We start from the raw sequence: 21,500 nt of genomic DNA, 5'->3' as shown, positions 1-21,500 counted from the left end.
ATCATTGTACTTTGATCGATTGAGATGTTGCATGCTCTTTTTGTTTTTCTTTGTACAAATGTGCAGTTGGCACATTGTCAAGCCCAAACTCCATTTGAATGTCCTCAGAGTAGTGCTTCACTAGTTTTAGTTGATCTGACAACATACTATAATTTTGGTATGAAGAGTTTTAGATCATCCGTGTACAGTCGATGTCACCTTTCTTGATTCTTTGGTCATTTTTCTGTTACATGTCAGATTGATGCTTGTTCATTGACAGAGTGACTCAGTGGATCCAGAGCCAGACAAAACATGAGGGTGGAAAGGCTGTCACCTTGTAAGATACCACGTTGTATCTTTACTCCTGGGAATTAAATCTTTCCTTCCATGTAAGGTGGTATCAACGTTGTATTCCAGAGCATCATTACTTTCTCAATCAGTGTGAGTATTTGACGGTCAATTTTGAAGAAGTGCATGAATTTTATAATTCATGAATGTGGGGACACTATCAAAGGCTTTTTTGTAATCGATCCAGCTTGTGGATAAGTTTGTTTGTCAGAGCTTGCAATTTTGTCCATCGAGTAGTCCCATGTGTATTTTAAGGGTGGATGGATGAAAGAAAGACTTTCCACAAATTGTGCATGTCTCCAGACATTATCACAATGGTTGTTATCTCCCAATGTGGGTTTCAGGAGGTGGGGCTCAAAATCTCCACCTTCTTTTTCAGTGACGGATCATTATTCATGAACCAAATTGTCAACTGCTTCATGAATCTTTCTCCCTCACCGTTAGTCCCCTATGCTTTATGCGGAGAATACGCTTTGCAGTGGAGGCATTGTGAATTTTCAAGTGCGTTTTAAGATGAGATGACTGATTAAATGATTTGCTACAAATTGTGCATTTGAACGGGCGTTCTCCATTGTGAATTCTCATGTGCGTTTTAAGGGTGGATGACCAATTAAAAGATTTTCCACAACTTGTGCATCCGTATGGGCGTTCTCCATTGTGAATAGTCATGTGCGATTTCAGGATGGATGACAGTTTGAAAGATTTTCCACAATTTGTGCACTCGTATGGCCGTTCTCCATTGTGAATCCTCAAATGTAATTTTAGGTGAGATGGCCGATTGAAAGTTTTTCCACAATTTGTGCATTCATATGGGCGTTCTCCATTGTGAATTATCATGTGTGTTTTTAGGGTGGATGACCGATTAAAAGATTTTCCACAATTTATGCACTCGTATGGGCGTTCTCCGTTGTGAATTCTCACATGTGATTTTAGGTGAGATGGCCGGTTAAAAGATTTTCCACAATCTGTACATTTGTATGGGCGCTCTCCATTGTGAATTATCATGTGGATTTTCAAGCTGGATGAATGACTGAAGGATTTTCCACAATTCGTGCATTTGTACGGGCGTTCTCCATTGTGAATTGTCATGTGCGTTTTAAGATTGGATGATCGATTAAAAGATTTTCCACAAGTTGTGCATTTGTACGGGCGTTCACCATTGTGAATTTTCACGTGTGTTTTCAGGGTGGATGACTGATTAAAAGATTTTCCACAACTCGTACATTTGTATGGGCGCTCACCCTTGTGAATTGTCATGTGTGTTTTAAGGGTGGATGACCGATTAAAAGATTTTCCACAACTTGTGCATATGTATGGGCGCTCACTATTGTGAATTATCATGTGTGTTTTAAGGGTGGATGACTGATTAAAAGATTTTCCACAAACTGTACATTTGTACGGGCGTTCACCCTTGTGAATTGTCATGTGTGATTTTAGGTTGGATGACTGATTAAATGATTTTCCACAATGTGTGCATTTGTACGGGCGTTCACCATTGTGTATCCTCAAGTGTGATTTTAGGTTAGATGACTGATTGAACGATTTTCCACAACTTGAGCATTTGTATGGGCATTCTCTGCTGTGAACACTCATGTGTATTTTAAGGCTTTCTGAGAAATCAAAATATTTCCCACAATTTGTGCATTCGTGTTGATGTTCAGCTTTCTTTCCTTTGTGAGCCTTGTCAGAATTACTCTGTGCAAACATTTCCTCATTTGGTTTGTCTTGTTTGTAAAAAGTCTTCTTGTTGGTTTCATTCAGCGAGTCCTGCGGGCATGTGGCTGCGCAGTTCATAAAAATAGTTTCCATCTTCCTTGTAGATTCAGTGGATTCATCTGTAAATATATCACATGACTTGTAAAAAAACAAATCAGTTTCACATGACCTGAAAAACGTACACAAACATGTACATGTGTATTTGTTCCCACTGCTGAAAAGTAAAAAAAAATCTTGATCAGATACAGACACACATTATATACAGTATTTTTATGCATTTATATATATTTTTTGGGGGGGATGTCAAATGAATATAAGAGGGATTGCCTTGGGATTATTGTTAGTGAAGTTCATTTGAATGCTTCAGTGTATTATTGAATGTTCTTCCTCCGTATATACGAAATTAAAGATTCTCCTTTATCTGCAGATCCATCGTGTGGAAATCAAGTTATTTTCCACTACAATTTGGCATCCGAATAGTGACCACAAACCCCGGCAGGGCTGGGAACAGCATCATTTGGCAATAACAGCAAGCAAGTGGCCACAAACGAAGTTGTTTGCTATTACTTCAGATTGGATGCTGCATCTCTCAACGAAACGGTCAATGTGTTACTCCATTGATAGGAGAGGTATACAAAGGAGAACCTTTACTGATAGGCCTAAAATTAGGGGGTTTGGGGGCTTCTTAAGACAACAGGATTTATCCTGGGCATTCGATTGTTTTGAAATAGAGGTTAGAGACATCTAACGGAAAGGGTTGGAGGCCTTGCTGTGCTATCAGGGGTTGGAGGCTCCTGAAGGGGGGAGGGATCAACTTCCCCTCCTCCCCCCCCCTCCCCCAGGAGAGGGTTGGAGGCTCCTGAAGGGGAGAGGGATCAGCCTCCCCCCCCCCCAGGAGAGGGTTGGAGGCCCTGCTCATTAAGAAGTTCAAGTCCCCAAGGGGGAGAATTAATAAGTGTTATGAATGTTTGTCGAGTTACCTCTTTGAATTTTTCTATTTGTTCATTGTGTGCGCTGGATGTTTGCTGCTGTGAAACTGTTGCATTGTTATTGTGTGGAGATGTTACGGATTCGTAAATCCTATATAAGCCTTATATGATTGGAAATGTTCAGTTTTGTGTTAAGAACATAATTTGGGTGTTCCAACCTGGTGTTCCACAAGTTTAAAGAACTGTATTTGCTTTAGTCATAAGTTGAAAGAATAGAACTCTTGTATGTTTGTATTTGTATTTGATTTGTATGTGCACAGATTTGCATTAATCTACATGTAGTACCAAGTGTTATTTACATTGAGCCAGTGTTGAAATGGAGCATGTGTGGGTCCAGTCGATTTCACTGGAATAAAACGTGCTCTGTTGTGTATTGTGAACTGTGAAGCTTGAAGGTCCCATGACACTCAAAACTTTCTGGTTATTTATATATTAACTTGACCTTCCTAGTGTCGAAATCACCCATGTTTCTTTTTTAAAATAAAAAATGGGATAATTAGACCAATATTTCGAACATTTCTGGTGCTTTTCACAACTTGCTATGCCCCGCCCCTTAAAAAAAGTTGACTTCAGCGAACCGCAGCCTTCACGTCATCTGCAGAACGCAACTCGCTCAGAGTCGATTGATTAGACGTCGTGCGCCGTAGAAAGTACATACAAATGCATTGTGCACATGTGTTTGCAATTTCACTGATTGTCTTAATTCCTGTAATTGTTCTGCGGAAAAGAAATTCTACTTCTGAGCCGTGTATACACAACAATCATGAGGCAATTATTTATCCCTTTACTACCTTGTCGTAGTCGTGTACATATGCAATACATGTATGCACAATAAAGGGCTATACCATGTCCACCACATATGAAATGTGACTGTTGAACCTTTCCATTAAAAAAGAAACTTACAGGGACATACAAGTAAAATACTATAAAGATTAATATTGCATCATTTCAAGGCGCAAGGATGTAATTTTAAAATCAAATAATGTGAAAAACCTGCACCCACATTTTGCAGCTTATTGAATTGTTCGTTGAAACCAGCCTGCTGGGATAGGTACGATTCCACATACATGCAAGCCAGGTATGGCTGCGCTCGACATCCATGGGTTTTTTCTAAAGTGAAGGTACTGCTTCCATTGGCTTGCTATTCATTAACATTTAGCCAAAATGCTGTAATAAATGAACAGGGAAAAATATGTTGGCACAACTATGAAAGACAAATTTATCTGTCCTATTACACGGCCTCATAGCCTCGGGACTCTTACGCATTGACATACATTGTGTGCATGCTAATACAAGTTACTTGTCAACTCTGGAGTCTAGACTGGTCCGATAAATCCGTCGTCCGTCCGACTAGTCCGATAAATCTGACGTGCTGTAGCCTTCTTTTATTATTCTCTTTTCTTCATTGTTTTCTACTGGTGCTACATGATGACAGTAGGAATAAAATAAATAAAAATGCAACAGAACGTCAGATTTATCGGACTACTCGAAACAATTGTGTCACAAGGTGTGTTCTGCACACAAGTTTTCATCGTATCCGGACAGCGAGATTGCTTAGTTTTATGTGCGGAGAGATACGGCCGATGACATGCGCCGGCCTTGCTTGCGATTCATTCGCCACGGAGCAACATGTCCGCTGCGCTGCGCTGGTCACGTCACCTCACTAAAATATTTCTGATATCGAGCAGTATGCAAGTCAAATTTACATTATTGAATTACGAATAGGATTTAGTCCAACCAGTTGCTATTGCCAAGTCTTCCTTCGATGTCCTCCCGATCATCATGAACTCCGGGAATTTCATCGCCATTTTCCTCTGCTTGTCCTGCTTCGGGCTCGAACTGGTAAGGCCGTATTTCATTTCCAGCTGCCTGAACTTCACCTCCTGCGACTACGTTATCCGACAATTCTCCATGCGATTCAGACCAAAATCCTTCATTTCTCTCACACTCACTGTCGCTACCAAACAAATAAAAGTCCATGCCATCCATTATTCAAAACCAAATGTTTGATTTTTTTTAAAGCAGAAATGAACGAAGCGATTGAGTCGACCAATCAAATGTGGAAACACATAGGAAGCCAATAGAATCACGTAGACCACCAACCCAAGTAATTTATGTGCAGCCTTTGTCGTCCTGCAGTTGACGTCATGTGGGTTACGCCCCTTTCAGTAGATTTCGGCAGAATTTTTAGGGGCGTTCCCGAAGAGGTTTGTTTTTTTAATTTTACATTTTACAGAACGAGTATTGTGAAAAAGCATTGTCAGATGTGAAATCACGATGAAAAACTCATATAGGACATATATATATATATATATATATATATATATATATATATATATATATATATATATATATATATATATATATATATATATATATATATATACATGCAATTTCAGTACTTTTGGGTGTCATGGGACCTTTAAGAGAACCCATCTCGATCTCCCGCTGCCAGGTCGGTGTTGTGCACTTTAAAACAGAACATTTAAACAAAACAAAGGAAGGACATAAAATGGGTTGCAAGGAATGGCTTTTTTTTTTTTAGACATAAACAGGATGGCACTGAAGACAAACATCTATTACATGAATAGGTAATCATACTTACACTAAACAAACACGAATGAATAACTAACGTTATACTAAACTGTTTCACCCACTTGGGCCATTTGTTTCTTTGTCACCTCACCTTTCCACAAGCCAAGATCATCGATAAAATTGTTTAAAAAAAAAAAAAAATTTAAGTACGCAATTAAAGCTCAATCAGAATCGATGACAGCACAAATTGAAGATAATAGGAGCTACAGTGCCTATAAGAAGTCTATACCTTTGGTTGCATAAATTTCACCTTTGGTTGCCTTATAGCCTGGAATTATATTGCCTTAAATCAGACTTTTTCCACCTTTATTTACACATCGGAAACCACAACATGCCTGGTGTTGGCTTAATGGTTAGGGTGGTGAGCTTGGGATCCGAGGATCCAGAGTTCAAATCCTGCTCGGCTGTTGAATTCATACCAGGTGGGGTTGTCTCTGCCTGCCATCCTTCTGAGCTCGGCAAAATGAGTGCCAGCATGCTGGAATACCATGTCGGAGTGGCGACCCGTCCAGGATTGTGTCCAATAGCCAAGGAGACTGCTTAGGCAGCACCAATGCTCTGCAGAAAGTTTGGTCCCAATGGATGGATGGATGGAACCCACAACTTCCAAATGAAAAACAAATTCCACAAATTTCAGAAAATTGATTTAAAATTTTTTTAAAACTAGAGTATTTTGGTTGGATAAGTGACCACCCCCCTTATAATAGCAATTGTAAATTAGCTCAGGTGAAAACAATCACCTTCAAAATCACACACCAAGTTCAATGACCTCCACCCATGTTAAATTTAGTGATTTTGATTATTTCAGAATAAAATCAGCTGTTCGACTAGGTTTCCTCTTCTGGGTTGTGCATTTCACAGCATAGACGCAACCATGAGCACCAAGGAGCTTTCAAAACTCCTCTGGGATAAAGCTGTGGAAAGGCATAGATCAGGGGATGGGTATAAAAATATTTCAAAGGCCTTGAATATCCCTTGAAGCACAGTCAAGACAATCATTAAGAAGTGGAAGGCATATGGTCCCACCAAGACACTGCCTAGATCAGGCCGTCCCTCCAAGCTGGATGACCAAACAAGGAGGAGACTGGTCAGAGAGATCACCAAGAGGCCAATGGCAACTTTGAAATAGCTACATGCCTTTATGGCAAAGACTCGTCACTATGTGCACATGACAACAATATTCCAAGCACTCCACAAGTCTGGCCTGTATGGTAAGAAGGAAGCTATGATTCAAAAAAGCCTACCTTGAGTCCCGTTAGAGCAGGGGTTCCCAACCTGTGGTACATTTGGACTTTCTCGGTGGTACGCGGCGTGGTACTTTCTCGGTGGTACGCGGCGTGTTTTTTTTAAACGCAGTTTTTATTTTACTTCTCTCTCATGCAGCTTGTGCACAATTATTAAATTTATATCGAAAGCGGCTGTACACTGACAGCTGTTTGTTATCGGCCATTGTGCACAAGTCTTATTATTCGTTTTGTCTCTACACGCCACACTGTCATCATTGCTTATTGCCCGGCTTATTGTTACTGTTATCGTTCACCAGCATCATGTCAATGCGAAAATATTCGGAGAGTTATCTCAAGTTAGGCTTCACTTCCATCCAAAAAGGTGAATTAGAAGCTCCACAGTGTGTGATTTGTGGAAAAGTTCTCGGCAATCAATCGATGAAGCCAAGTCTATTGAAGCGCCATTTTGATTCTGTTCATCCTGAACACAGCGACAAGGACCATGATTTTTTTGGTCGGAAGGAAAATGCCATGAAAAGAGCATGCTTCGACGGTAGCGGCAGTTTTCAACAGCAGTCCACGGCAACCGTAAAGGCATCCTACTTAGTTGCACTGCGAATTGCAGAACAGAAAAAACCTCACACCGTCGGTGAAAGCCTCATCCTTCCCGCCACAAAGGATATCGTACGTCTCATGCTGGGAGAACAAAGCGCCAAGAAGCTCAATTCTCTTTCGTTGTCAAACAACACAGTTCAGAGGCGCATTGAAGAAATGTCAACCAATATTCGTGACCAGGTGGTGGCAGAAATCAAGGCGTCTCCATGTGGATTTTCTATGCAATTGGATGAGTCAACTGACGTGGCAAATTGTGCCCAACTGTTGGCGTTCGTTCGGTACGTGCATAAAGCCAAGTTCAAGGATGAAATACTATTTTGCCACCCGCTTAAAACCACAACAAAAGCAAAGGACATTTTCGAAGAGGTGTCTTCCGTCTTTCAAGTTGGGCTGTCATGGGTTGATCTGAAAGGCTGTACTACAGATGGTGCTCTAGCTATGTTTGGGTGCAGATCAGGTTTCCAAATGCTTGTGAAGGCAGTTGCTCCTGAAGTGCGCGGCCTACACTGTATGATCCACCGCCACGCAATCGCAGCCAAGGCGCTCCCCAAGACATTGACTGACGTTCTCTCAACCATGATCAAAATTGTGAACCATGTGAAATCCCAGGCTCTCAATTCGCGACTTTTCAAGAAACTTTGTGAGGATTTTGACTCCGACCATAAAGTTCTTATTCCACACTGAGGTGAGATGGTTATCGCGTGGAAATATGGCAGAGCGCGTGTTTGAACTGCGAGCTGAGCTTCGTGAATTCTTCGAAAACGATGGAAAACCAAAGACTGTCAATTCCGTCGCTGCTTTGAACGACCCCGACTGGGCATTGCACCTGGCTTATTTGGTCGACATTTTCTCTCAGTTAAACGCCCTGAACAAGTCTCTTCAGGGGACTGGCATGACTATCATTGACTTCATAGACAAGGTCAAGGGATTTCAGGAAAAACTCCGTCTGTGGAAGACGAATGTCGAAGCGGGAGTGGTGGTCATGTTTTCTTGCACGGCCGATATTCTTCAGAAGCGTGAAAAGAATCCCCCTCGGGAGTTCATACAACTGGTAAAAGATCACCTCGCTTATTTGGATGAGGAATTAAATTCCTATTTTCCAGATCTCAAGGAACTGGATCTGAAAATGATTCGCAACCCATTTCGCATGAATGCATTGGATTTGCTACCTGGAACAGGACTGCAGGAAAGCTTGATTGATCTCCAGAACGACTCCACAGCCCGAGAACATTTTGACGAGATGAATCTTGCGGACTTCTGGTGTGGAATGTTGGGGTCTTACCGTAAGCTAACTGCCTTGGCTGTTCATTCGCTCATAGTATTCCCATCTACGTGGCTGTGAAGCTGGGTTCTCGTCAGTCGTTATTCTAAAAACAAAACAAAGATCCCTGCTGGATGTTGAACATGATGTTCGGTGCGCTTTATCCAAAACAAAGCCTGACATCGACCTGCTTGTGAGCAAGAAGCAGGCTCAACCATCCCATTGACTGGACATTTTACACAATCAAATAGGTACTTACTGTATCATTCTTTTGTTCAGATCAGATTGCTCAATGTCATAGTTGTGAATTGTTAGTATTGTTTAACTCCCCATTGTCGTATCTGTATCGCAAATAAACACTATTTTAGGTGAATTTTGGTACAGTGGTACTCGGTGGGACCACGAACATGTGAAATGGTACCCCAGTAAAAAAAAAGGTTGGGAACCCCTGCGTTAGAGGTATGCAAAAAACTACTCCAGAGATTCTGAAACCATGTGGCAAAACATTTTTTGGTCTGACAAAATAAAGATGTAACTTTTTGGCCTAAATGCAAAACATTACATTTGGTGCAAACCCAACACAGCACATCACCAAAGAACACCATCCCTAATGTGAAGCATGGTGGTAGCAGCATCATGTTATAGGCATGTTTCTCATCAGCAGGGACTTGTCAGGATAGAAGGGAAAATGGAAGGAGCAAAATACAGAAACATCCTTGAAGAAAACATGCTGCCCTCTGCAAGAAAGCTGAAATTGGGACGGAAGTTAACCTTTCAGCATGGAAACTACCCGAAGCACACAGCTAAAGCTACACTGGAGTGCCTAAGGAACAAAAATATAAATATCCTTGAGTGGCCCAGTCAGAGCCCCAACCTAAATCCAATCAAAAAAGCTGTGGCATGGACTTGAAGATTGCTGTCCATCAACCTTCCCAACACTACTTGACTGAGCTTGAACTGTTTTGTACAGAAGAATGGGCAAATAATAGCCAATCAAGGTGTGCAAAGTTGGTAGAGACCTATCCCAATAGACTCACAGTTGTAATTGCTGTCAAGGTGCTTCCATCAAGTAATAATTTAGGAGGGTGGACACTTATCCAAGCAAGATATTGTAGTTTTGTATTTTTCATCAAGTTTCTGAAATTTGTAAAAATTTGTTTTTCACTTGGACGCTGTGGGTTATGATGTGAAAATAAAGGTGGAAAAAGTTTGAGTTAATGCAATTTAATTCCAGGCTATAAGGAAACAAAAGGTGAAAATTTTGAAAGGGGGTTTAGACTTTCTATACGCACTGTACATTTAATTATTGTTTAAAATATGTCACCTAATGATGAAGAGGATTGTAGATGTTTGAGAAATTGATCAACCATCCTGATTCTTTCTTCAAGCAATTAAATGAAAAGGTAGTGGTTATATTTTTTTCTTAACACCAGAGTTCATCATGAAACTGTCCAAATCAAAATGTGTAGGCAGATAGAAACCTTCATGGTGATTGTTCTTGAGGAAAGAAGCTTCAGTGTCATTTGGGTCTGGTAGATCCAGGTGGACATCAATATTGGACTCAGTTTTCACTTCCACTTTCACAAATAAATCTGGAAAAAGTAACTTTGATTAAATGCAGGCAGTCTTGTCATCATGCACAGCTGGTTCCATATCCATATCTTAAAATAGCTGAATTAACATTGCATTAAAATCATTGATTCGAACTCTTCCTTAAAGAGAGAAAATAAAACATTTTCCCATGGGAATACCGTCATGTTGAAGCATTATTTTCTGCACAATCTGCCTCAATCTTATCAGATGCTTCTTATGCGACTACATCTCCAGTAGGAATTTCACAATCACCCAAAATCACAACCAACAAAACAGAGAAGGCAAGAATAATGTAGAGAAGGCTAAATAAAGGTTTTCTCCCCAGCCTGCATTTATTGGCAAATCACATACAATTGCAATCCAACATGTGACTTGTTTATTTTTTGGCTCAAAAGTCAACCCTAATAGAAAACTAAATGGCAGAGCCTGGCAGGTTTACAGGACGACTAACGTAGAGATCGGAATGAATATGCCAAAGCCAAAGCAAGTGACCGTATGATAAGAGAATGGAAAGGAGTGAAAGAGTCAGCAAATGGACAAACATTCAGGGTTGGGTTTGGAAAAATCATGTGTTGATAAGCAATTGTATTGAAGGACTGAACATGCAAGATGCCTTTGAAATATGCACACATATTGTTGAGCTACCGAGCCCGAGTTCAAAGTTTGACCCATGTATAAACTGCCTTCCTGGTTTTTTTGCATGCTGTGAATTCATCGGTGTGCGCCATCCCACGGGAGATGAATATTAACCTCTGTGACCCGTCTGCGAGCATTAGTTAGTGGACATTTAGGATCCCACGTTTTCTTTCACGAAGAGTTGGAAAGTTAATCCCGGCACACTGAACGAATTTTTTTAAGTCCTGCTCGAACCTGCATCAGCAGCAAAGCCGGACTTCAAACAATGCTTCAAACCAAGAGCCAAGTACTGCACATTAAATGAAGATTGAGAAAGACTTGTTCCTCTACAAAACAGCGCTCCGTCAAAGTCTGTGTTTACCAAGGTGGGGTCCATGGAGGGATTATCAGGGGTCCACAAAAAAAAATGGCTGAAGGAAAAAAAATATGATAAAACAAATATCATAAACCTCCTTACGTCTCTAGCTATAACAGGATGATCGTGGTAGACTTCAAGAGGCCCAAGTCATGCGCAGTTAAAATTTCCCAGGTCTCTTCATGTCTGGTTTGTCATGCCTCTTATTGGATGGAGTCCAGACAAGCTGTTGAGTGATCGAGAGCTGTGATTGGCTCTTGATGACATTACACCACCCACCTGGATGAATAATTGTTGATAATTTGCTGGCAGCTGAAAGGGGCATGGATTGGCGACAGTATCTCGCCTGCTCCGTTAAGTTTTTGTTGAACTTAACATTACTGTTGTGTGTTTGAACTTGAACATTGAACTGTTGTGTGTTTGCTCGTGGTTTGTATAAAAATGCCAAGAATGTGCATTTATAATGTAAGTGTGGATTTATTTTTATTAACAAGAAGTCAGTAGACTTATTATGTAGGGATGGCCTGGACACTCCGTTGGCTCAATACAACAGAAATCCGAAAAAAAAAATATTCCACCAAGATAACACTTATAAACCTATAAATTACCTTCCAGTCATCTGCGGAGAATTTCTCATCCAATAACATTCATTAAACTTTGGGACTTCATCGGTGAACTAGAAAAAGGAGAGACCCAAAAGTGCCCGATTGTCATTCTTCTTCTTCTGATGATTATTATTCTTTTCTGACAGACAAACTCAAAACTGGTTTCATGCACAAACTTGGTTAAAACATGAATGCATTGCATTTTTATAGTGGGAAGGTGTAAACTGATCGAAATTTTAATGGCTTGAAAGGATTCCATGAAAAGTACGCAAAACTGCATTCCTATGTAAAGAAATAGGAAGGGAACAGATGGGTAGGTGGGACTATGACTGTCAACCAACCTGATGGAAGCGGGGCCACGAGACACATTTGCCCAAGAGCCAATCAGACCTATATGGCTGTAGTTATCGGTGGAATATTATCAGCCCTGTTCATACAGGGCAGTCACAGGGCCAATCGACAGCAACACACACACATTTCGATTTTCTATGTACTATTTGAAATGTTAAATAGTCTATAAATTACCAATACCATGTGAGCACGTCGATAAAGTTTGTACTACAACATTTGTAAATCAGTAGTAGAACGTCTTATAAAACAGTACTAGCAAAGGTACACGGCATTGCTGGGTTCTTCCTCCCACCCCGACCACATCCCTCCTTCCACCCAATCCATGCTTCCACCAAGCCTCCCTCCTCAAATGCCCCTCCCTCAGGACTCCTACCCCTTCCCCTTTCTCCCACCTTTCCTACTGCCTCCAACCACCCCACCCCATCCCTCCTCCCATCTCTTCACCTCCCTCATCCCATCCCCCCTACTTCCTCCCACCCCACCTCCCTCTGGACTCCAACGTCACCCCTTCCTCTCCCTCCACCCACCAGTGATGCCAAATGTGAACAGAAAATGCATTTCAAGTCCATTCACAACCAGCAGCCTTCCTTCCCACTGGCTTTCAAGGCTTGTTCTGGACCTGTTCATGAGATCCAAAGACTTGTTCTTACCATCTCTTTTGCTTCCGTGCTGTGTATAATAATGCTTGTTCAAGTTCTCGGGTTTCTGGATTTTTCACGCTCACTCTCTCGTCTCCAGTGTTGGACATCTTTTGAAAGTATGTGTGGTCGCGAGTCAATATGCACCTTTTGAAAGTATGAATGAAAGATTTCTGAGGAAATAACATTTTGTGTTCTCCCATTTGGAGTCAAAAAGAGACAAAACTTATTAAGCTCCTACTCGAGATACACGAACATGAGAAATACACCCAGTCCTCGCTTAACGTCGTGGTTACATTCTTGTAAAACGCAACGTTGACGGACACGTTAATGGAATTAATTTTCCCAAAATAAATAGATAAAATACGCTAGTTACGTTCCACAGCCCCCCCCCCCTTGCCCCATAAAATACATTACATATACATAAATTCAATGGAATTTTTATTGAAAATAAAAATTACACATTCAAAAAGATTTTTTTAAACTGAATGAATGCTTAATTTACAAGATAATACAATCATTTTGTATTGTACTCACTGATGGGCAGAGGTGGAGCGAATGCAGGAGGGTGGCGAGTCACTGAAACCAGGAGGGTGTATGCCAGTCCTCATTGTTAAGCGAGGATTGGGTGAATGCATAATTTAAAGAATACTGGATGTTTTTATTGTTTTATATATCATCAACGCTCGTGGAAGAGCAAGAACACAGAACAGACAATGACGTTCATAGGAGCAACAAAAGTTGATTCAGAAAGGAGAATGCGAATCCAAAAGGATCGTGACTGGTGTCCATGGCATTGTAAAATAAAATCAGGCATATAATAGTTAACTTTAAAAGAGTGGGAAAACCAGAGAGTTGGTGTCAAAGCCACCCAATGCTCGCCTGTTTATGCATTTATCGTTTTTAGCTCACCTGTTCGAAGAACAGAGAGCGATAGCGATACCCCCGGCGTGAGCGTCAGCGTGAAAATGTTAAAGTTTTTGGTGTAACTTATTTCCTTTCTAATGTTTTTATCTACCACACTATTTTTTACTGATTACAATATACAAATACATATATTTCTTTAAAATTATTTGGATCAGACTTCACTGCAATGCTTTATAAAAAATATTATTAGACAAGTCTTTTAAAAACGATAAATGTGTAAACAGGCAAGCATTGGGTGGCTTTGACACCAACTCTGGTAAAGCATTGCAGTGAAGTTTGATCCAAATAATTTTAAAGCAATATATGTATTTGTATATTGTAATCAGTAAAAAATAGTGTGGTAGATAAAAACATTAGAAAGGAAATAACTTGCACCAAAAACTTTAACATTTTCACGCTGACGCTCACGCTCATGCCGGGGGTATCGCTATAGCTCTCTGTTCTTCGAACAGGCGAGCTAAAAAGGAATTTGAGCCATTTTACCTCACCCTCCTGCAGAACTAATTATTTAATTACATTGGGATTAAAAAAATAATAATAAATCGCTCTTTCCTAAAAAAAAATCCCATTTAATTCCAGCTTTCCACAATTATTTAGGCCATGAGTTACGATCAAGTCTGGAATCAGATTTTTAATACAAGCTTTTAATAAGCCGACACGATACATTATTCAATCTTGCCAGGAGCCAATCACATTGCACCGAGCCTCACACAGCCAATCAGCGTAAACCACGAACAGACAAATGGACAGCCAACTCAGTCATATATATTGTTGCGAATTCATGCCCGCCGGCGTGCGATCGGCCGCTCGACTCGAATGGCGGCCCCCTCACCCACCGGAACGGACATTTCTGTCGTGACCCTCTCGGAACAACGCCGGGAGCTAATCATGGGTGGGGGTTTAACCTCACCACGATCGTGCCAATTGCCCACCCGCGCAGGATAGGGTTGCTCGCCAAATTCGATCTACCTAAGTACCTGCGCGAATGGTCGACCGGGCGATCGTACCGCGCCACAGGCCGACTGCGGACACGAACCGCTTAAGCGGACCGTTCCGTGCTACAGTGATAACCGAACGGTGTTATCGTCGGCCTTGACGGTTCCGATTAATTACCGGGATGTTGAACCCACTACGAACCCCTTACGTGATGCAAGATGGAGAGTCAAACAAAGGAAAGGATGCAGCGAAACGGGGAACAAGTTCACACAAGCACGTTTAATTCACACACACAGACAAGCATGTATCCACAGCAAAAGAAAAATGGACATAAAAAGCAAAGAAAGAGTTAAAACCGAATACACGTACACACGGCAACACTTAAACAGTTCTACTTGACGGACGGCGCTGTGGGGGAAAAATTTATATTAATGTATTTTGAATTGTAACAAATGGAATTTCAGAAAATGTAACTTTTATGCTGCAAATTGAATTGGCTGTCATTTCTGGCCAAAAGACTTTTGCCCTAAATGATAAGAAATGTGTTGTTCTGGAGCAGAGTGACCGAGCTGATAAATGAACCTTTGCTTAGAAATGTACGAAGTGGCTTTTCGTCTGAAGGACACGTCTACAGTCTGGGTGAATATCCCCCAACCTCTCTCTCACGAAAGTATAAAATGCTTTGAAATCTAAAATTGTTTTCAGTGCAAGCACGTGAGGAAGTATAGTTTCTCAGTGGCTTGTACTCCTTGGAACTGACCAAGTACCAAGTTAGAATAAAACTCTCTGATGTAATGTAGAAGTGAATTGAATCGGGTTGGTCTAACTGTTAACTAAAGTAAGAATAAATGAAATAGAACCAAATAATATTGCAATCAAATGGGGATTCTTAAGTTCATTGTACAAGGGTGAGAAGTGTATGGTGTATAATTAGGAAATAAATTGTTTCACAAGGAAGGACTTGTGTGGACATCAGTTTTATCAGTGTCGATAGGGTTTTTGTAGGATTTTATAATCAAATCGGACAAACGTTAAACTCTGTCTGAAGTCAAATAGGATTCCACAATCGGCCAGTTAGAATCCTTCAGGAGGACAACGATCACAACAAGGTGGGTTAAAAAAAATCCACATCAGCGCCAACACACAGACATTTACACAAACCCAAAGAAAAGAAAGAAAGGAAGTCGCGACTTCCCTTTTGTGGCTATTGAGTCCCTCCTCCCACGTCCGTCGGCGTGGTGCACCAACCAGCTCGTGCCGCACGTATCTCGCGCCGTGCGCCCGACAGCTCGGACGGGGTTTTTTTTGGGGGGGGGGGGGAACTCGATCGCGTTTCGCCCGCTATCTCGGTGCGGACGGGGTGGGGAATGGCAGGCGCTCCGTCCAGGGACGGCACCGACAGGCTCGAGAAGCCCCGTGCACAACCGAACCAAAAGAGAAGAAGAAGAACCCGAACATGCGATGCACACACGAGACCAGCACGAAACGATTCCCGGTTTCGAGCTATTCTCTGGAACTCTCCGTTTTGAACGATCCTCTCAGTTTCGAGCTGCCCTCCAGTTTTGAATGATCCCTTCCAGTTCCACTCTCTCCAGTTTGAACGATCTCCTCAGTTCCGAGCTGCCCTCCAGTTTTGAACGATCCCCTCAGTTCCGAGCTGCCCTCCAGTTTCGAACGATCCTCTCAGTTTTGAACGATTCCCCCAGAACTCTCTCTGTCCACGCCTTTTGTAAGGAAGTCCTTCCCCCTCTCTCCGCCCGCCCCGTTCGGACACGTCACATCACGCACCCGCCAATCGGGAAAGGACACGCCAACCCCCCTCCCTCTCCTCACTTCGGTGGAGAGGGGAACGAGATTCAAGTGGGAAATGTTCGCTCGGGTGTTTTGGGCGGGAGATCTTGGCGGGAGATGCCCCTTCACGCACTGGTTGCTGCCGCTGCCACTCCGCTCCTCCATCCGTCCCGCGGAGATCGTGACCGCACGATGCTCGATGAACGGCGAGTGGTGAAGATGGTGGTAGCGCAGTTGTGGAAGGTGGCGTTGTGGCCTGAGTGGAGAGATTGTTGGTGTCGTGGAGTGAATGGAGTGATTGTGGAGATGTTGGTTGTGGCGATGTTCGTTGTTGTTTTGTGCACCAAAATAACAACAGGAAAAGAAAAAATGGCTTACTCAAAGCGTCGCAGCCCAGATGGATCACATAAATTCCCTCTATACAACGGGTTTGGGCTAACTACACATGTACCTAAGGAGATATCTCACCTGAGGGCCCTTTATGGTGTAATGTGAATTTCCACAGCCGTAACTATATATATATATATATATATATATATATATATATATATATATATATATATATATATATATATATATATCTCAGTTCCTGTCTGTTGTCACAAGATGTCTATTCATTGATTAATTACGTTCTCTTTTAATGTCAGTTGGACGCTGACTACACGTACGTCTATTAATTACATACGATTGGAATGTACCTTTTAAACCCATTAAACATTTAGACTCCTCAGACCCCTTTGACCTTTGAAGACCCTTTAAAACCTCAAAGTTCCTTAAGACCTATCAGACCCTTAAAACACCTAATTCTCCCAAGACTCTTAAGACCCCTGTGATCTGAAGACCCTGAAAACCATTTCAACCCCAAAGACCCTCCAAGACCCTTTAAAACCCCCAAAGACTGTTTAAGACCCTGAAAGACCCCAAATATCCTTTATAAGACCCCCAACACCACGAACAACCCTTAAGACCCCTTTTACCTTGAAGACCCTTTCGACACCTTTGGATCCCTTCACTCTTAAGACGTTTTCCACCCTTTAGACCCCAATAACTTTTAGACCATTACACCACTTAAGTCCCTTTAGACCCATTAAACCTTGATACCAATCAGACCCCTTATACCCTTCAGACAGATTGGACAGCTTGGATCCTTGACCACTCAGAGCTTTTGACCATTTAGAGCTTTTGACCACTTGGACCCTTGTAGACCCTTTTTACCTGCTTGAGAGATTAGACCATTTCAATCCCTTCGACACTAATATTGCAACATAGCATTTAGATCTTCAGACCATATAGAACCTTTGAAACACACACCACCCAAACATCGAGAGTCTTCTTGGAAAATACAGACTATACTTTTCAGCAAGTAATGTGCAAACTCGGTCCACCCAGGGGGCGAGTACTCTGCTCGTGGTTAATAAGGGTGTTCTTATCACATACTTTTGACAAAACACTTTAGAACCAGAAGTCACCATTACATCAATTTCGTCACTTAATTAGCTTCAGCAAAGATTGTACTCCACTTCAAATTCCCCTTCTGTACCCACACCATTCCACCCAAAAGGGGGAAGGGGGACTGCTCATGTTTAATATACAACACAAATCCGAAGAGTAAAAAAAAAAATTCCTTGCAATAACAATGAAATTCTCCAGCAGGTAAACACATTTCTAGAAGGGCACGAGAAAGGGATAAAAAGGCATAAAAAACACGAAAGTTCTGTGTGGACAAACAAACAAAACAGACAAATGGACCCAAATGTAATATCTTATCCTCCAGCGAGGACCGTTTTTACAGCCATTTTTCCCTGCTGTGCAGGGGTTGGGCTTTTTCTTGAGGCAATGTTTTATGGCCGGATGCTCTTCCTGACGCCAACCCTGGTCGCCTCTTACGACACACAGGGATATGGTACACCTATTCTTACCGGGGCATACACCGGCACCAGTACACTGGTACTCATTTCGCCGACCTCGGAAGGATGACAGGCTGAGTCAACCCCCTGGTGTATTAATTCAGTGGCCCAACGGGGCTTGAACTCAGGACCCTGGGATCCCAAGCCACCACCCTAACCACTAAGCCAACACCAGACTTTTATCCTCCAGCGAGGGTAATAATAAAACTCGGCACTGAACAAAACAATCACAGATCACATGAGAAGTGATGTGGATCACACAACTCACCATTCAGCTGGTCATTTTCCTCCTCTTCCAGACCAAAGGAGTTCACATCCTCCATTTTTATCCGCAGAATCTCAGAAGATCCTTCCATCTCCTCAACTTTCATTTCACACCCGGGCACGGTCGGCTGTTCCGACTCTCGCTGCTCACGACAGGAATCCTTCCAACAACCAACTTGTGCGAACATGGTGGGTGTACCTTCAAAGAGGCAGTAACACATACCACTCTTCATGATGTTTGCTGCACCCCGAGTACTTTGATCCTACACAGTACCTACATGTAAACTACCTCTGTGCTTGAAACCTTAATCTCTAGTCAAATCAGTTACAGAACCATAAACGTTCACCACGCACATACACGCACCCTGTGACACCCCCATAAATAAATTGTACATGTTGCAGGTTCAGAAGACAACACTGTAATTGTATTGCATCTTCTTCTTCCTCTTTCGGCTTGCTCCCGTTAGGGGTCGCCACAGCGGACCAACTGTCTCCATTTCGCTCTATCCTCCACATCTTCCATTGACACTCCAACCACCCGCATGTCCGCCCTCACCGCATCCATGAACCTCTTCTTTGGCCTTCCTCTTCTCCTCCTGCCTGGCGGCTCCATCTTCAACATCCTTCTCCCGATATACTCCGTTTCCCTCCTGTGCACATGTCCAAACCATCTCAATCTCGCCTCTCTCACTTTGTTTCCAAACCGTCCTACCTGCGCTGTCCCTCTAATACACTCATTTCTTATCCTATCCATCCTCGTCACTCCCAACGAGAATCGCAGCATCTTTAACTCTGCCACCTCCAGCTCTGCTTCCTGTCTTTTGTTAGCGCCACCGCCTCCAAACCATACAACATAGCTGGTCTCACTACCGTCTTGTATACTTTCCCCTTCACTCTTGCAGCTACCCTTCTGTCACAAATCACTCCTGCAACTCTTCTCCACCACTCCATCCTGCCTGCACTCTCTTTTTCACTTCTCTCCCACACTCTCCGTTACTTTGGACAGTTGATCCCAAGTATTTAAACCAATCCACCTTCCCCACCTCAACTCCTTGCAACTGCACCATACCACCACCCTCTCATTTACGCACATGTACTCCGTCTTACTCCTACTGACTAACATTCCCCTTCTCTCCAGTGCGTACCTCCACCTCTCAAGGCTCGATTCAGCCTGCTCCCTACTCTCCCGACAGATCATGATGTCATCCGCGAACATCATGGTCCATGGAGACTCCAGTCTGATCTCGTCCGTCAACCTGTCCATCACCATTGCAAACAGGAAAGGGCTCAGAGTCGATCCTTGGTGCAATCCCACTTTTACCTTAAACAGGTCCGTCATTCCTACCGCACACCTCACCGCTGTCACACTGTCCTCATACATATCATTCACGATCCTCACATACTTCTCCAACACTCCCGACTTCCTCATACAATACCACAACTCCTCTCTTGGCACACTATCATAAGCTTTCTCTAAATCCACAAACACACAATGTAACTCCTTCTGTCCTTCCCTATACTTCTCCATTAACATTCTCAAAGCAAACATCGCATCAGTGGTGCTCTTTCCTGGCATAAACCCATATTGCTGCTCACAGATCATCACCTCTCCTCTCAACCGAGCTTCCACTACTCTTTCCCACAACTTCATGGTGTGGCTTAACAACTTAATCCCTCTGTAATTTCCACAGCTCTGCACATCACCCTTACTCTTGAAAATCGGAACCAGCACACTTAATCTCCACTCCTCCGGCATCCTCTCACTTTCCAAGACTTTATTAAACAATCTGGTTTACAACCCCACTGCCATCTCTCCGAAGCACTTCCATGCCTCCACTGGTATACCATCTGGGCCAACCGCCTTTCCACTTTTCATCTTCTTCATAGCAGTCCTCACTTCATCCTTACTGATCCACCCCACTTCCAGATTCACTATCTCCTCCTCTTCCAACCTTCTCTCTCTCATTTTCTTCATTCATCAGCTCCTCAAAGTACTCCATCCACCTTCTCAACACACTCTCCTCGCTCGTCAGCACATTCCCATTTGCGTCCTTTATCACACCCTAACCTGCAGCACATCCTTCCCAGCTCGGTCCCTCTGTCTTGCCAATCGGTATAAATCCTTTTCCCCTTCTTTTGTATCCAACTTCTCATACAGCTCGTCATATGCCTTTTCCTTGGCCTTAGCCACCTCTCTTTTGCTTTTCGACGCCACTCCTTGTACTCCTGCCGACTTTCTTCATCTCTCTGACTATCCCACTTCTTTTTCGCCAACCCCTTCTTCCTTATACTTTCCTGTACTTCCTCATTCCACCACCAAGTCTCCTTATCTTCCTTCCTCTGTCCAGATGTCACACCAAGTACCTTCCTAGCTATCTCCCTCACAACTTCTGCTGTTGTTGCCCAATCATCCCACCCATCTTTACCACCATCCAACGCCTGTCTCACCTCCTCCCTAAATTTCACGCAACAGTCTTCCTCCTTCAGCTTCCACCATCTGGTCCTTGGTTCAGCCCTCACTCTCTTCCTCAACCTCACCTCTAAAGTCATCCTACAGACCACCAATCGATGCTGTCGAGCTACACTCTCCCCTGCCACAACCTTACAGTCACTAATCTCTTTCAGGTTGCATCTCCTACTTAAGATGTAATCCACCTGTGTGCACTTTCCTCCACTCTTGTATGTCACCCTGTGTTCCTCCTTCTTCTTGAAATACGTGTTTACCACTGCCATTTCCATTCTTTTTGCAAACTCTACCACCATTTGCC

At 42.6% G+C, this 21,500-nt stretch overlaps 1 protein-coding gene across 9 annotated transcripts in view; it reads right to left on the bottom strand.

Moving 5' to 3' along the window:
- Positions 1-369: 369 nt before the first annotated feature.
- The window catches only part of LOC147009465 (uncharacterized), a 31,884-nt gene continuing 10,753 nt past the window's right edge, over positions 370-21,500 (bottom strand). For 3 of the 9 annotated variants that reach the window (XM_085861925.1, XM_085861926.1, XM_085861927.1), the window contains exons 2-4: positions 18,737-18,931; positions 10,211-10,321; positions 370-2,162 (exon numbers count right to left, since the gene is read on the bottom strand). In XM_085861925.1, the coding sequence (XP_085718051.1) occupies positions 745-2,162; positions 10,211-10,321; positions 18,737-18,931 (1,724 nt within the window). In that variant the 3' untranslated portion in view covers positions 370-744. Of the gene's footprint in view, positions 2,163-4,035; positions 4,179-10,210; positions 10,322-11,921; positions 11,990-18,736; positions 18,932-21,500 lie in introns of those variants that run through there. The other 6 variants (XM_085861928.1, XM_085861931.1, XM_085861933.1 and 3 more) reach the window with 4 other exon arrangements.

Source organism: Eptatretus burgeri, chromosome 17, assembly GCF_056783735.1.
Source record: "Eptatretus burgeri isolate ZD-2024b chromosome 17, Ebu_testis_v1, whole genome shotgun sequence".
NCBI classification, from domain to species: Eukaryota; Metazoa; Chordata; class Myxini; order Myxiniformes; family Myxinidae; genus Eptatretus; species Eptatretus burgeri.
Note: the sequence above shows the minus strand (reverse complement) of the source record. Positions and strands in the feature narration are given on the sequence as shown.